General features: G+C 36.9%; 1 protein-coding gene across 2 annotated transcripts in view; it reads right to left on the bottom strand.

Annotated features, from left to right (window-relative positions):
- Positions 1 to 17,821, bottom strand: part of VWDE (von Willebrand factor D and EGF domains) — a 458,699-nt gene that overhangs the window by 421,018 nt on the left and 19,860 nt on the right. The window contains exons 14-31 of one of the 2 annotated variants that reach the window (XM_079301593.1): positions 16,625 to 16,780; positions 15,928 to 16,032; positions 15,471 to 15,585; positions 13,952 to 14,202; positions 13,614 to 13,833; positions 12,955 to 13,092; positions 12,302 to 12,364; positions 10,161 to 10,841; positions 9,737 to 9,832; positions 9,538 to 9,633; positions 8,931 to 9,026; positions 7,574 to 7,669; positions 7,145 to 7,240; positions 6,561 to 6,656; positions 6,366 to 6,461; positions 4,994 to 5,089; positions 4,324 to 4,427; positions 616 to 3,222 (exon numbers count right to left, since the gene is read on the bottom strand). In XM_079301593.1, coding sequence (XP_079157719.1) covers positions 3,202 to 3,222; positions 4,324 to 4,427; positions 4,994 to 5,089; positions 6,366 to 6,461; positions 6,561 to 6,656; positions 7,145 to 7,240; positions 7,574 to 7,669; positions 8,931 to 9,026; positions 9,538 to 9,633; positions 9,737 to 9,832; positions 10,161 to 10,841; positions 12,302 to 12,364; positions 12,955 to 13,092; positions 13,614 to 13,833; positions 13,952 to 14,202; positions 15,471 to 15,585; positions 15,928 to 16,032; positions 16,625 to 16,780 — 2,622 coding nt within the window. In that variant the 3' untranslated portion in view covers positions 616 to 3,201. Of the gene's footprint in view, positions 1 to 615; positions 3,223 to 4,323; positions 4,428 to 4,993; positions 5,090 to 6,365; positions 6,462 to 6,560; positions 6,657 to 7,144; positions 7,241 to 7,573; positions 7,670 to 8,930; positions 9,027 to 9,537; positions 9,634 to 9,736; positions 9,833 to 10,160; positions 10,842 to 12,301; positions 12,365 to 12,954; positions 13,093 to 13,613; positions 13,834 to 13,951; positions 14,203 to 15,470; positions 15,586 to 15,927; positions 16,033 to 16,624; positions 16,781 to 17,821 lie in introns of those variants that run through there. The other variant, XM_079301594.1, reaches the window with a different exon arrangement.

The raw sequence follows: 17,821 nt of genomic DNA, 5'->3' as shown, positions 1-17,821 counted from the left end.
TGCTGTGGTTGCATTTTTGATACTCTGTCTTTCTAGCATCTGCATGGAAAGGTGAGGTGTTTCTTCTTTTTTAGTTTACTTACATACACATTTTTATTTATGTTTTCTCTTCTGTTCTAAGTGCTTCTGGCAAGAATGGATTTATTTGGTTCAGGTGTAAAATATCATTTGCTAGCTAAACTGAGCTGTAGGCAGAAGCTGGGTAAAATGACCTGATACCAGCATGTGGCACCTTTAAATGACAGAACCTGCATAAATAACTTTAGTTACTAGGAAAAGTTTATAGCCTCTACATTTGCTCCAATGTTATATTTTGAGAATTTAAACTTTGAAGTATTCCATTTGGACAAAGAATGGAGTGGGTGTAGCCAATTTGTCAAGTAGCTTCAGTTTTTATACCTATTTACTTCAGGACTTGTGCTGATACTTCTTCATGAGTTTGCTTTTGGTAAGTGGAAATGTTAAGTCACTTTGTCAGCTATGAAAATATATAATCAACTTTTGTAAAAAGAAAACACCTTTCCCATAGGGCCAACTTGTGGTTTTATTTTTAAATCATAGCCAACATGACTATCTGTGGTATCTTCTGTGATACCAGCCCTTCCTTTAGAGAACATTCACTGTACTGCATTTGAAAAGATTTTTTCAAGATCAGGGGCAAAAATCAATGCACACCTGGGAGAATTTCTGTTAGCCTGCAGAACAACTATAGTAGAACCAGGTAATAAATGGATAACGTGCATCCATTCCAGCACTCTTCAGTGTCTAAAAAATCATGCAAGAAAATTCAACAAAGATATCAGTGTTGTACATAATGTGGTAAGAATCACTGCAAAATCTTCAGTTTGATACAAGTTGTCCTTCATTACTTCAATTCCAACCCATTTCCCACTTCCACATCCCCTGACTCTTTTAGGCCTAATTTCAGGTTACAATTTTAGCAGTTCTGTTAACCTCTGTACACAAGCCCTCTATAGAAATCCACATCTTGTTACACTGAGCAATTTTACTGTATTGTTGCCATGTGCTTTCTAATTATAGTGAATTCTGTTTCATGTGTATGATGGACAATGTTGTAACAAAACAGTTTCAACTAATCACATAATTACTGGGCAGTTTTGAAGTAGATGTCTGGCATTTTGCAAGTACTAATAATTTTTCTGCACCATATGCTTGCTAGAAAATAGCAAAAAACAGCACAGCTTAGCACTGAGCATTTTTAGCCACTGTAGCAGAACTCTGGATTGCTTTTGTTCACACAGCTTGCATTTGGAAAGTGTAAAAGAAATAATTTCTGCCTTTAAAACCATTGAAAATAAACAGCAAACACTAACAATTATAATAAAGAAATCCTTTATTGTGCCTGAAATCCTAGAAATGCACATATATGCATTGATTACATTTTGTGAGTGAAGGATTGCACAAACTCATTAGCCAAATTACTATTAGCAGTACTCCAGGCAGATGTTGTCTTTCTTCTTTGCACAGCACCTCTGTAACTGACACATGGAACAGCAGTAATTACAATATGAGATTATGTGATATTGGTGGTTTATACCCTAAAAACTTTTTGAGTATCTTGTCTATCCAAAACACAGTTCCAAGAGCTAGTCAGATTTTGTTCATTGGCATTTGTGAGATGGAGGAAAGGAAATGGTTCAATATGAGAAGTTTTAAGTAATGTAATGGTTCCCAGATCATCAGGCTATCAGCCACGTGGATGCTTGATTGAAAGAAACTATGGAAACACTGAAATTTAAAATGCAAGTGGGAAATTGCACATTTTTAAAATATACCAGTCAGGCACTTGGAAATCCATGAGGTATCATTCTGGAATGATGCTAAGCACTCAAAATGCCAGCTTACTTTGCAAGATGACTTAAGAAGACTGACAAAACGTGAGGAGAAATCTAGGCACAAAGCTGCTAACAGATATGATTTGATAATCAGCATCCCAGAATGGCAGTAAATGGCCAAATTACCTCTATTTTCTTCCTGTTCAAAATTAGGGTATATAAACTGAATATTGTTCAGGCAAAGAGGAAGTCATGATGTTTATTATCATCTTAAAAAACCAAAGAAGTAAACTTCAATGGCTTAGCTAATGGGATGCTTGTGTCTATTACCAGAGCTCACTTTGTTATGGCAGGAACTGATATGTGTTTCACAGCTCTAGGAGAAGATAGCAGTCCTTTGTAGGAAACTTCAGAAAAAACTGGAATTTTATTTTTTCAAAAACTGTCTGGCAGCTGATAGGTTCATCGAAGCAATTGGCAATGGGAAAAAAAAAAACCTCTGCTAAGTTTTTAAAAATACTTTCTGACATGATGAGTATGGATGGCATGATGTACAACAAATTTCTCTTCTTATTAGTTCCTATTTTAAGATTCAGCATTACCGAAAGCATTGTAAAATTTCTGTAAGAGTCTTGGGAACAAAATTTCCTCCTGTTACTGACTGCCATCTCAGACAGGGGATCTGAGTCTTACAGACACAGGAATAATTCAGTAGCTGGCTCTTCAAATTTGTGACTGTAAGTAATGAAGTCAAAACAGAAAGTTGGGATCTGTCTTCTGACTGCAAAGGCTTGTCATAGATAAATCAGAGTCATTCTGCATCTGTCTGACTGTTAACAGGACAGGAGGCCTTGCCTTCATTAGTAGCACAATCTCAGTTCTGGTTTCCCCTCTTCCTTGATATTGGCTTGTCATTACAACATGACCAATGTAAATACAAAAACAGTTCTGCTTTTCCTTCTGTCTGCAGTCATATAGTATGTAAGTCAGCAGTGTTTATAAAAAGGAGGTACCATTCACAAGTGCAGAAGTGCTGCCTTCCTTGCTAGAGACACCCAACAGTGTTGTTCCCTCAACTGAAATTTCACAGTCCAGTTGACTACATAAATAAACTGCAGAATTTTGGGCTCAGTCATCAGATCTGGGAATTGATTGAAGACATCAGAGGCTGTGGGGTTTGTACATGAAGTAGCAAAAAATTACAGGAATATACATATGTTTAATTTAATGGCTACAAGATTGTTGTTTTGAAGCTCACCAACATTTGTGATTAATATGCATCTTTTAAAATAAGGCTTCTGAATATTCTTTTCCTTTAAATGAATTCTTTAATTGCCTTCAACCCTTTTGCTATTTTCAAGTCTCATACATCCATGCAGCATTGCAATTGAATTGCCATGCTTCTTCAACCATGATGTCTTTGTACCTTGGAGAGAGAAAACAAACATTAAAAGCAGACTTTAATGAAGGAACAAATTTTTATGATAAAGTATGAAACAATTTTAATGAATCTCTGGTTCCTGATATGTAGAATCACAGCATGAAGGTAAACCTGTGCTTATAGGGGTTTTTTTGTTTCATTAAAAAAATGTGTCATTTTGATCAATGTATGATACAGCACTGTCTTATTGACTGTGATTACATATATATTTTCTAGGCTAAATAGACTAACTCTATGCAGGACATATTTATGAAATTCTTTAAATCAAAATTATTTCTCTCTTTGGGTCACATTTTGGAAACCCATATTACAAACATTACAATCTTATTGACATAGGATGTGTAGTTGCATACTTTCAAAATATGTATGAGCATTTCTTTGTTTCAACTTCTGTAATACAACTACCCCATCTTTCAATTCTGCTGGCAGCACAAATGTGTCTAAATACACTGAAATTAAAAGAAAAGAATCACCATAGATGATGCAAGAAGAGCAGAATGCTTTTACTTCAGACATCACAAAACAGTTAGTTGCAACAAAATTTTAAATCAAATTACTTCAATGAATATCAGCACTCAAGCAAGGGAATCCAACAAAAAATTGCATGACAAAACACAGAAATGGTCATTGTCCCCTCTGATACAAAAAAGTAAATTTATTCCATGTTATACTTGATGAACTGACTGGCAGTGTAGTTAGCTGGGAAAAGATCAGGGTTTGACTTGCTGCAAGCTAAGAAAGTCATCAATAGGACAGTCTTCTCTAAAATGAGGCCAGATGTTGGAAAATAAAATAGTGGTTGTTGTGAGAAGGATAGGTATGAATTCCTACTGCATGACAAGACACAATCAGCTTAATTTGAAACAAAGGAAGTTTACATTTGGTGCTGAGAACAATTCTGTTAATATTAGAGTCTAAAAATTACTGGAAAAGGTCTTAGGAATTCCATTAATATTCCCTCACTGCAGTGTGAAAGGAAGAAATCAGACAAAATACACATTTGGTGTATATCATGGTGCTTCACTGGACATGGGTAGATTAGTTAACTCCCAAATAATTGTGATGGTGTCTTGGCTCTATATTTACCTGAATTTTCTTCCCACAGAGGACTCCAGTATAACCTGGACGACAAGAGCACACATTGGGCAATACACACTTCCCTCCAAACAGACACTTCTGGGTGCACACAGCTAAAACAAGAGAGGTACATATAAGGCTTTATTCACAGATGCCTCTTGGTGAAGGAAAAGTGGATGCTATCTCTATATATTCTGTTTGTTATAGGAATCAAGACCTTGGAAGGTATTTTCACAGGGTAACATCCCACAGCATAAGGAGACTTAAAGGTCACGTGGAGCCAAGAGTGTTCTTATATCTTATCCCAACTCCCTTTTGCTTTGATGCAGATTCAATGTGAGAACATGCTGAGGGGATGAATGAGACTGAGCAAAGAACATGAGTAAGGTGTTTTTTAGCACATCTTGCTATTTCAAGCTGTCACAATGGTCTCTCAGGGCTTGTGCAGCAGCACATAGCACTGGAGCAAACCAACACATGGTTCCAGAGTGCCATCAGAACCTGGAGGGCTTCAGAAGGGCAGAGCAATCTCTACTCTTTATCCTGCCTTTGACACATGTGAATGACTACAGTGTGGATAAAATACATCCAAGGTATAGGAGGACTTCTCTGCACTGTGCATGGCTGAAGCATTCTGAGCTGTGCAGAAGCAAGAGGTTTCAGGTTGCATCATTCTTACGTGTTTGACACTGGATTCCTTCCCACTGTGCAGGACAATGACAGGTACTTGGTCCAATACACTCCCCACCATTCTTACATTCCTGAAGACAGATTGCTGCACAAACACCATCACAAAGTATGGTTATATTCCAAGTGGTTACATTGGTTACATTATTATTCAGATTTCTGGATGCTTACAAGAGGTGGCGTGCTTTTCATACACAAGAGTCAAATCATCTTCACTCAAATATGTGTCTAAGACCAACAGGATATTAAAGAAGACAGGCAACCAGGAACAAAAACCCTACAACCAAAACCCACATTCAGAGGTTCTGCTGTGTCAGAGATTGGTACAAAAGCCTAAAATACTGAATTAAGGGAGCACCATTAACTACCTTTTTTCCAAATTTGCCTTTCTAAAGCACACACCTTGGCAACAGATTGTTTGTCTGTCATTCAGCTGAACACCCAACTCAAGTATATTTGATCCAAAGTTATTTTCTATGATCCATTTATGTGCACATTTTTCCCTGCTTATTTAGCCATGATCTAACCCAAAATTATTCATATAATCCACAATTATGCGTTCATAGCCGACTACTTGATAATTAGACCTCTCTTACAGTATCCAAGAATATCTCACCCCCATAAATACAGTTTTTTTGGTTTTTTTTTCAAAATACAATCCCTTTCCAATAATTACAGAAAATAATACAGGAAAATTTATTTTTCCTCCATGCCATTAGAGAGGTCTTTGCCCACATCAGTTCTCAAGTCTCGAGTGGGTACTCTGACACACACTAACACTTCACACATCCTTATGCTGATTTTCCTGCAGAATGTGCTTTTATCCATGCAGGCACTATATATTTATGCACCATCAATACCTTTATTAAGATACAATGTGACCCAAAGATGTGCTACCATCACAGTCCTATTTCTACCTGTCCTAAAAAGCTTGTGCCCACTGCATCATTTTTTCACATTATGTCCAACTGTTTCCACAGTTTTCCAATATTTCACAGAACTTCTTTTTATATTGATATCTGGTTTTATGTCCTACAGCACAAATTGGATTTCTTTCACTTTTTTACTCACGTCTTTTCCGAAACGCAGACGGTTTTATTTAAACAAGAATCCAGAAAGAAACAAATAATATTTGCTCTACAAGAATTTCACAGATATTTCAGTCCCATGATTTAACCTAAGAACTAAGAGCATGGTATTAGTTCTCCATCCTAAATCTTGCTGTCAAGTTATAGATAACTGGTTTTTTCAATGTGTTTATATTAAGTTCTTTGGCACTAACTTTGTATTTCTTGTATGGGCAGAGTTGCCCTGAATCTCATATTACTTTTAAGGTATGGTTCTCCTGGTAGCAAGGTACTTACGAGTGTTACATCTTCTTCCTCTCCATCCTGAAGGACAAGAGCAAGTGTTTGGGCCCACACATCTTCCTCCATTCATACACCTTGGCTCACAGACACCTTAGAATCAAAAATATCTGCTCTTTAATACATTGAATCAATTACAGAATAATTTATGGGTTATTTTTGGATCACAGTAAGATTTTAACACTGGCTTACTTTTTTCACATCTTCTGCCTGTGTACCCATCAGGACAACTACAGACATTATTTCTCATGCAGTGACCACCATTCTTACAAGGAGGGCTGCAGACAGCTAAAAGATACAAACAGGAGGAAAAGGCTGTCATTTGCATTTTGACTTAGTGAAATACTTTTGGAAAGCAAGAGTGCAACACTAAGATTCTGACAGCTTGTATGGACATTCAGCCCTATCAGGCCTGTCTTGTAAAAATCTAATTAATGTGGTTTGGTGTAAAAACCAAAAGTAAAGACAAACTCAGACAAAAAGGAGTCAAGATTGGCAACTGTATCCATACAAAAGTAACCAAACTACACACAGCATACAATGGAGCTGGAAAACTGCTTAAATGTTGAGTGGAGCACAAGACTAATTTTGAATCTTCATTCTCCTTGGACAGTTGTTGAATCAGCCATAAAAATCTAAAAAAATAATGCAATCTCTGTTTTACATCACTCGTCAGGTACATGATTTGATTGTTAATTTTGTATCCTAATGTTTTCTCACAGATTTTCTCATAATGGCAACTAAGGAGTGAGGAGAAGAAAAAAAGAAAATATTACCATTCTGACAGTGGGCACCAAAGAATCCATGTGGACACAGGCAAACATCTGGCTTAGTACAGGAACCACCATTGAGACACACAGGGTTACACATTGCTGCAGAAACAGGATCAGGAAGAGCAGGAAGCACAAATCCAAACAAGTTTATAATATATGTGTGTCTGTTTCAAGAACAGGAGTTAAACACTTAAGACAACTGCAGGTAACATCATTCCCAAAGAATCTTTACCCCAAATTAAAGGATCAGCATATGACTTCCCAGAGATGCTGCTGGCAGCAGAACAAACATGCAGACTCAGGGGAGTGTGGGGGCTCTGCAGCACAGAGCAGCTGCCCACTGCTGCCACCTGAGCCCTGCAGCTCCAAATCTCAAACTATGGGAGGACCATGGACGCTCTCCCAGGAACATGGAAGTTGCAGGGGTGTTACCTGTGCTGCAGGTAGGTCCATACCAGCCAGGTTTACACTGGCAGATGTCTGGAGTGAGACATTTGCCACCATTTTCACAGTGTCTGCTGCAAACCACTGCCATCCAAGAAGGTGGGAAAAAATGTAAGAGAAGGCAGGGGAAGAGACAGGGGGTGGGAGGACAAGAAACAGATACATTACAAATTATTCTTGATTTGTTTTTCAGTTCTCCCCCAAAAATTAACATTCAATTTCTAGCTGAAGTGGAATTGCTAAACAGAGTGACCTAGTCTCAAACCCATAATAGCAAGCACAGATGACAAAGCTAAAAAAACCCTATCTTTCCATGCAAATATCCATGGTCTAGTTATATTTAGTGTTAAAAATGTAGAAGTTTAAATAAAAATCCTAAACCAAATGAGAAATGCTGAGAGACAAATGGACTGTGCTATGGATACAAGTGCAGCTGCAGGTACACAGGCACATGAGACTGACAAGCAAAGACATTTAAATATCAGGGCTGAGGAAAACCATGATTAACTTCATCAAGAAAACATCTCATTCTCTTTAGCACTCCTTCACAAAGAGCAGCATTTTCTATTTTTTTTTTTTTTTTTTTGGTCTGAATTAGAAATTAGAACAAGAAAAGCTGAAAACTAAAAGTCCTGGGATTTGAGGAAGAGACAAAGGATTTTCTGAACTTAGGGTCAATGATACATTCAGGTGAGCAATATATAAACAGCATGTCTAAATTTGGATTCTCTGAAGGATACAAATTACCTATATAAAATCTACCCAAAATGTGAAGTTTCCAAATTGCAGCATGTACGATTTGATAGGTAATCGACAATTTATGTGAGGCAAAGTAATTCCAATTTCTCATCTATGATCACAGCAAATTTTTCAATTTTCAGGCCAGGTAAAAGGGAAAAAGACACCATAATGTTGTTCTGAATTCAATTCCCCAGTATCCCAGTCGTTCTGACACACCATTCACTGACAGCAGCTTCAGAACTTACCCCAGTTTCTAATCAATCTGAACTGATAGAAGTTTAAAAGCTTTCAGGATATATGAGACATCTGTGTGTTTTTCTAAAGGTAGTACCACATACAAAATGTACTCAATTTTTCCATGTTTATGAATCACAAAATATACATTATTTGCAGTTTTTATAGTGCATTATGTTTTCACAGTTATGTGGAAATATTACCTGATGTCCAAAAAGCCCAGATATGGGAACCTTCAAAGAGGCACAGGCATTATGTCATTTGCTAGCATTGGACAGAAGGCATAAAAAACTTAAACCAAAATTTCCCTCCTGCTCCTGAAGAACAGGAAACATGCTGTGCATTTTTCTCTTATTCTTTTTTTGCTTACTTGTATCACATCTTGGTCCCACAAAACCATATGGGCAGGTGCAGAGATTTCTGGCCAAGCATGTGCCTCCATTTTGACACGGTGGTTTACAATGTGCTGCAGATACAGAATCAAGTTCAAGAAATCACCTCTAGAAAGATGCATGAACTGGTTATGCTTCATAAAAAATGCTATGTTAATAATTGCCAGTGAGCAAAAAATTGGAAATAAAATAAGGAGATATATGCAACGCCTATGTAAAAAGAACAACTTCACTTCAGTAGTACAGAATCCCAACAGTGGTCGTCATCCTGAAAAAAAGAAAGCTGACTCAATTTCCAGACAGTGCTTCCCACTCTTCAGGAGTGTTAAGCTTGGAGGCAACTACATTCACTGGTGAACTCCTCTACTTAATGTGAAAGCCAAATTTAGGAATATCCAATCATAAGGAACACTTATAGTGTTCACCAAGAAAATCAGGACATATAACAAAATGTAACTCAAGAGTTCTGTTAAAGTGACAGTAAAATGAAGGTGCCTCCATGTTGTCAGAATAAACAGTCCTGGGAGTTGTTCACAGCATCCTTTGGGTAGTTATGGATTTAAAAGGAAAAGCTGCTACATTTACCTTCCTCACAGGTGGAGCCATTGTATCCAGGCAAACACTCACAGATGTTGGGCTTAATGCATTTCCCATGGTTTTTGCAATCAGGTCTGCATAGAGCTGTAAAAAAAAAAAAAAAAAAAAAAAAAAATCAACAGCACTCTGCAAGTCATTAATTTGTGCATATGAGTTACCACAGGCAAAATTAACATGCCATACTCACCAGCCTGACAGTTATAACCAGCATAACCAGGCTTGCATTTACAAATATTGGGTGCCACACACTCCATATTTTTGCCACAGGGTTGTTTACATCTTGCTGAAAGACATGAAGAAAACAAAGAAAGGAATAAGGAAAATGAAACTGGCATTTCAGCACACTGTGTCTTGCCTAATATAATGAACAGATTACAGAGAATCCATTATGTCACTGCCCATAAATGAGGAGACTAAGATATCAGAAAAGTATTTTTAAGTGCATCCATACAACTAAAAGCCTGTAGGCTATGCCAATATTAATAATGAAAATGAGAAAATTCAATACACTACATTTTCCACTGATAATACAGTAACAATATACTTGCAGCTTATAAAGACATCTCAAGATTCTTTTCTTCAAAGCATTTAAGTGCAATCATTTCTAATACCTCTGCAAGTGAAGCCATCTCCATAATAACCATAAGGGCAATGACCACACCTGACACTTCCATCCTGACTTGGCTCACAGGGTACCCCAGGAAAACAGGGTAAATCAGAGCAGGTCACTGCTTTAGGAAACTCTGTTTCACTCAATTCCTCAGGAAGCATTTTTGGTGGGACAGTGACTTCCACAAGGGTGAAAGGCAAACGACTCGCTTTCTGCTTAGCTAATAGGTGCAGAACTCTCTGAGCACTTCCTCCTTTGAATGTTTTGTCTGGCAAAGAATGTCCTTTGCTTATACTTGCTCTGCTGCTAAGAGAAGTCTTCCTGCTGCTCTCAGAATAGCTGAAGGCCTCAACTTGTGCCCTTGTTTTCTTCTCAGGTGATACAATGTGGCTCCTTGAAGATGCAGCCTTTATAGCATGTACTGAAGAACTGTTTTCCACATCAGCAAGGTGACCACTGATGGTGTCTACAGCATGAACAATGTTTCCAGTAAGCACAGGTTGTACAGAAGAACTTCTCTGAGAATCAGGTGTCTTCCAGGCAGTGAATGTGTTTGCTGTGGAGGCTGGTGGCATGCTGCTATTGACCATTTCTGTAGAAATAAATCTCTTTGGGACATCTGTAGAACTAGGAATATAACTTGACATGCTTAAAATCTTCTCAAAGGATGATGGTTGAAAACCTACAGTATGTTAGAAAAAAAGGGGGGACAAGCACGTGAATATCATCAGACATTTTTCCCTTTGAAGGTGGGGAATGTCTTCTGAACAAATAAACATACAGCCCATTCATTCTGTGTTTTAGGAAATCTCTCCTTGTGCAATGTCAGAACCCAAGTATGCAGTAAAAACTAACTGGGAGAATTAGAGAAGATCAAGGTATTCTGATTATAACCTCTTTCGCCCTCACCATGGCCTTTTCTCAGCTGGAAGATAAGGACAAAGCATGATTTATAGGAGACATGATTTAGAGGAGCAGAGATTTTCTCATATTCAGTCAATAAACAGATTTACTGTCAGCAGATTATCAGCTCCCTATATTGCTTTCAATTAGGTAACTGAAAGAATTTAAGGGAAAGTTATTGCATATGGTTCATCAGTGTGTCTAAGCAGTGCAAGCAGAGAGAAAACCACGATGAATGCAGGTGCTTATACATGCTGATGCACCATGGGCAGTATTCTAGGGGAGTAAGCAATCAACTTGTAGCATAAGTATTACCACATTTTATTCTTCAAACCTCTTAATCAACTTTCTTAAACTTTCTGCATGGGTTTTAGTAGTGGGATGTTTCAGCTGTTTAATAAACATCAGAGATTAACTCAGTCTCTTCATTCAAGAGAGTGCAAAATGAATGATAAATTCTTCATATTCTGCCCAGGGAAGGTGTGTGGCTTGTGGAAAGACGTACAGCACTGCAATCTCAGTCTGGCAGAATACTGTATATGGAGTTTTAGCATTACAGGGCAGTGGAGGAATGAAACCCTAACCTATTTATAACTAGAAAATGGTTTAGAAAAGGTTAAACTTTACTGAATTGTGATAAAGTATGGTCTCCCACTGCTGAAAAGCAAACCATTTTGCAGCTGATGAAGAATTATCCAGCTCTGGCAGTGCAGTGAGAGTCTTCCCTTCCCCAAACAACAATTCAGAGATAAAGGGAAATACAAGATTTTCCCACAAAGAAACCCCCAGAAGGCACAGACCTGGAAATGCCAGCAACAGCATTTACAGAGTTTTGGAATAAAGAAATTCACTTGCCATATCCTTCACCTCTCCTCTGAGTTAAAGCAGGAAAATGGCATTCAACATAATGCCATAAACTTTTGTTTATCTCATATAACAGATGTCCCTATCCCCATGTTACCTATTTTATGTCAGTGGTTGGTCACTAAAACAAAAGGCAACTGTAAGAGTGTCATACATCACACTGTTAATAAAATCGCTTGACTGACCCAAGGGATTTGCTGATATTGACATTTCAGTCTCATTTCTCAGATCAGAATACAACCCCAGTAATTAATAAATTGTGTCAAACTGAAAAATAAAGTGAATAGCATAAAACTGACTAGAACCTTTGTTTGCCAGCTATATTATTATCGGTATTTGAATCAGAAATTCCATTTTCCTCAAGAAAAAAATCACCTTTATTCCCTCCAATTTCTCCCGTGGAATCCTTCCTTCCAATACCAGTGTTGTCAAAGCTTTCTGAAAAGATGTGAAGGTGCACATAAGTAGTGCACAGACATAGCTACACTTGATTAAATTTAAATAAATTACAGAGTTAAAATTTTATCACATAAAAACAACTCAAAATTCAGAAAGTAGATAAAAGTTAAAAACTGTTTCTTTAAAGTTTTTTTACAGATCATTTTAAAAACACAAGTTTTTCAGTAATTGCATGTAAATAAATGTTTGGCAGCTGCCTTGACTTGGGTAAACGGTTCTATGTTAATAAATCTAATAGAAATATATATTTTCCAATAATTTATTAATAATTTATCTTATTATGAAAATAATGAAGAAAAAATGCCAAAAATATTCCACTGTATTGTTCTACTTTGATGTAAAAGAATGGGGGCGTGCTTTGTATCTACGTTTTCCTACACTAGAAAAAGTGTTTTACAGCTGTGTTGACCCAGTACAGTCTAATACTACCATCAGCAGAGACACAGCCCTGCTTTGCTGACTACTGAAAGAGTTCTAAGGTATTGTTAGAAACATGAAGCACAAAGAAAGATATTTTATCTGAATGACAATAAGACAATACCATTCTTCTGAAAATCAAAGAATTTTACCATGACATGACTTCCCATCTCCTTGCATATTATTTGGACATGGACCACAATGGTAAGAACCAAAAGTATTGAAGCAAAATACTCCAGGGAAGCAAGGACTGGATGCACATTCATCTACATCCTCTTGACAATTTTTACCTGCATTGAAATACAGATTTTTTATTTTTAATAATATTGTGTTACTAGACTTTGGTAGCGTATTTATAAAAGTAAAATGTATGCAAGTGATGAGAGAAAAAAAAGTGCAACCAATAATTTCAGTACATCTAATAAAAACAGCTGATAATGTTTGATATTTTTTTATCTCATATCAAGAATTTTGCTTATTGTAGAATATGGAGAAGATGAGCTGTGGAGACTACATGCTTATCTGAAGGAGGAATCTCCTATGTTTCCCTGTGTCGGTGAATTTATCTTTGCAGAGGAAAACCACACGAATTAACTTTCATAATGAACTAAAATAAACTACTGTTACAGTCATGCCAGAAAAATCTTGAAGCATATCATATATCTGTGCCACAAGACCATAAAGTTTCTTCATAATACAATAGTAAGTTATTTACAGTGAACAATTTAAAAAGAAAATTGTAGACATAAAATTAAAAGCTCCTATTCATCACTAAACATGATAAATGCATGGAAATAAAGTAGCAATTTACCTTGAAGTTCATGTGGACATTCACAGTAATAGCTGTTTATTCCATCCACACATCTGCCAATACCACACTGGTTAAGTTTACAGTCATCAGTATTCACTTGACAGAGATCACCTTCAAATCCAGCCACACACACACAAAGATATCTTCCACTTCCAGGTGGGAAATTAATGTTTGTCACACATGAGCCATTATTTAGGCAATCACATGATTTTACATTGACCTACAAGACATGCCCAATAAGACAGTTTTCCTTTTTTTAATGAACTAGCAACGAGTTCTGTAAATAGAAGACTTAGATATCTTATTAGTAAGTGTAATTTTACTGTAATATTCATTACCTCTATTTCTACCTTAGTTGTTGCATTGCAGTCATCTGTCAAAGAAAATGTTAATTTATGGACATTCATTGACACAGCTTTCCACAAAAGGAGACCGGATGGGGAAAGACTGGCACCTTCTGGACCAGAATCCAATGTGAAATGAATAGCAGAGCCCTCTGGATCTGAAGCCAAAAACTGATATAAAAAATCTTCTCCATAAAATGTCTGTAGCATACCCTGAAAAGTTTCAAGCACTGGAGGCTGATTATCTGTAACAAAGGAGATATTTTCCTCTTCTAAAGAAAAGTTGCAATATATTATAAAAATTAAAAGGAACATATCTTTCTACTAAAGAAATCCCATGTATTTATTTCTCTTAAATTTTAATGTCATTTGAATGGCAGAGGAAAAGCACTTGATATTTTCAGAAGTAGTGAGAGACTGCTGCAAAATCCACCCACTGTGGCAAAAACCATGAAGGAAGATGGCATAACCAGTCCTGAACTCTCTTGCTTCTAACATCATCCTCCTTGCAGAAGACATTGTACTCCTTAGGTCTGGTTCATTTCTGACTTTGGCTGTAAGGAATTCCAGTCCATAAAATGGCCAGTGGAGATCCCTTGACTCCCTCTCTGCTAGATGAGTTTTATATCATTCTTCCCATTCACATCTCATCATTTTAGAATAGGTACATATACCTTGGTTTTCAGTACAAGTTTGAACAGGGACACGTTTCACCAAGACAGGCACCAGAAGTCCATTCAGGCAGGACTTTTCCTAATCAAGACAGAGTCTTGATTTAATGAGTCTTTCACTCATGGACACTGTGAGGATGCCTGTATTTGTGATGTGTAGGATTGGGCTGGCAGGAGAGGCTGGATGGCTAATATGAAAGCTCCAAGAAACATTCCATTTGGTGAAGGGACCATATCCAAAGCCGAAAATCTGCACCAAAAGAGCTACAACTTCTATGCTCGAACTTTGTACTACAGAGAAGGAAAATGAAAAATTTAGACTTAAGTTTTCCCTTCATAGTGTAGTTTCTAACTAGACTGGAGTACAACAGCCTTGGATGTACTTTCAAAGTATATAGGCCATGTATCTACACCATCAATGTAAATGATGTCCAGATATTAAGTCTAATAAATGTGACATATCTAATTTAATTTAATTTAATTTGTGATCTCCACTTGTTTGTAATCAGAATAATTTGTTTAAAAAATACCTGTTACACCTATATGCTGAAGACAAACACATGTGGATGTAGCAATGCCAAATATCAAGACTCCAAATTGCTAATTAGACTGAAAGTTGTTAATTTTCATTAGTTATTTGCCATGGCTACAGCAGGAGAGTCAGGGTAAATAACTTAAAATATTACATATATGGTCTGGAAACGAAAATATAATTTTGAGAAATTAATAGAAATGCCAAAACACTTACCTAGTTAAACTTAAAACATCACTATTACCATAAATGTAAAAACTTGGCAGATTTTCAACTACTTGATATTAAAAACGAACTATTTAGAACTTACTTTCAACAATGGACCAAGTCAACTTAGATATGTCAGGTCTGCACAGTAAGCAAGGGCTGGTTGGATTTGTGTCTCCTTCACCATAACAGAGTCCATCTATATTACATGTTTTCTCCTTTTAGAGAAATGAAAATGTGATTCATTAATGGTTTTGGTTATCAAACTGTTTATGAATTTTTAAGTATCAAACAAAATCTAATCATTATGCACTTCTATTAAACAACTACACTTGTTTGCAAATCTAAAAAACTGATAGCAAGTTAGGTTTCACTTGGTAATTATGTAAATAGAGTTTTTGGTTTGATTTTTTATGCTTAAAATTGCCTCATGTCAGCTTTCCGTGCATTGAAAATCCCTGTTGGAAACAAGAACACAGTATATTCTGCTAAGTTTTCTAATACGTTTTCAGCCAAAAAAAAAAGCATATTTTCATAATAGAGAGTAGGGAAATACATACCTTTAATGTACATAACCCAGATTCTTGTGGTTCACAGGTCTGACAGGCTCCATCATATAATATCATTGTTTTAGAATTGCTATAAACAAATCCATCATTAGAAATCTGCAAGGTGAGCAGTAAAAAAGAATTAACTGATACAGGTATAGAGATCTCACCCACATGATCTGCAAGCATGAGCTTCCACTCATTATAGACATCCACAAGGAGGTGTCTAAACTCTCACAACAGCCATCAGAAATCTAATCAAACCTGCCAAGGAGTCTAGGCAGATTTTGACAAACCACATGTGTTTACTTCAAGGTAAATTGAATTATGTGCAGGCTCTATTGACCTTATTGACTCCATCTGCATGAGAGCTGAGATACCTGCTCACAGGGATTTGTACATGTGGCTGAGTTCAACTCAGTTCTACCAAAGATAGATCCAAGGTAATTTGAAATACTCTAGGGTAACTACTTGGCCTCTTGAAGAATGTGTGTCTCTGCAGGACCTAGGCTGTATCTACCAGTCCCCTTGCAGGAGAACACTGTCAAACAATACTAGACACTTAAGCTTAGGTGACATGACTGAGAGTCCATGCTAAGCAAGTTGACTTCTCCCTTTAGTACCATCAAATAAAGGATAATATATACATGATGTATTTTAATCTTAATAGGAATATTTGTAAGTGAATATTTGAAATTTCTGAGAGTACCTTTATTTCCCATCTAGCAATGGGTTTTTCATCAACCACATCCATGGCATCAGACTGCTGGCCATCACTTGGTAACTGGCAGTCGACAGTCCTGGCATTTTGGAAGGCAGCTGGCATAGTTAGAGGTTCTCCAGGAATCCATTGTCTATCACTATACTGAATGTTAAGACAGAAAATTTGTTTTACACCTGAAGTACATCATGAAAATATTTTTACCAGAGAAAAATTCCCCATATATTGCACAGTGTTTGAACCAGTCTGATGTGTCTGGATTAGAATAGTGGCAAATATTAGATGACAGTATTTGCTCACACAGATTTTTACCTAAGCTTGCCATTGTGGATGAAAAGGCAGAGAAGTCTCTCCTGACACACCTTTGGCACTGCACTGCCAAGGACGAGCAGTCCTTCCAGCTGGAAGGTAGCAGGAGGGTGAAGCACTGGGTGATCCTCAAACACCACTGATCTGACGTGCAAATGCCTCTGCTCCACTCTATCCCTGCTCCCCTTTGAGGACAGGCTTTAGTCAAAGGAACAGATGAGAGTTTTGGCAGGGCTCAGGAATCATTCTGGGTGCTGGGGCAATACTGGCAGTTGGCCATTTAGCCCTTGTACAAGCCAAGAGGTTGTTCAACAAAACAAGACACCATTGACCCGCTGTCTTTTCTTCCAAACTGCTGCGAGGAACAGAGCATCCAAGGATCCATCTTGAGAGCTCAAGATAACAGAATAAGGATGATAATGCTATTTGACTGAAGCATTGATGTGGAAGTAGAGATAAGCATGTGGAAAATAAATAAAATTAGATGGAACTAAGAATCTAGGCAGACTAAGAATCAAGAAAACAGCAACTAAAAAGGATTTTGAGCTTGACTAGTTTTTACTGAGCTGGCATATTTTTTTATTTACTGGAGCTAATCAAAACATTTATTCAATCCCAATCCTCACATGAAGACTCATCAGCTGTATAGGCCTTGCTTTTTTTTTTTTTTTTTTTTTTTTTTTAAGCAGAAAAAGAAATACTTTTGCTAAAAAGACATACATACTACTTCTGTTCCAACCACACATTTTTTTCTTTCACTCTATAGTAATTTAAGCAACTCACAGCAAAGGTAAGTATAAAAGATAAATATTTCTAAATATGCAATTTTGAGTGCATTTAGTACTGTGACCTTTGAAATGTAGCAGTCTACTTCTT

The sequence above is a fragment of the Erithacus rubecula genome (genome assembly GCF_903797595.1).
Source record: "Erithacus rubecula genome assembly, chromosome: 3".
Lineage (NCBI taxonomy): Eukaryota > Metazoa > Chordata > Aves > Passeriformes > Muscicapidae > Erithacus > Erithacus rubecula.
The sequence above is the reverse complement of the archived record's forward strand: the minus strand, read 5'-3'. Positions and strand labels throughout refer to the sequence as shown.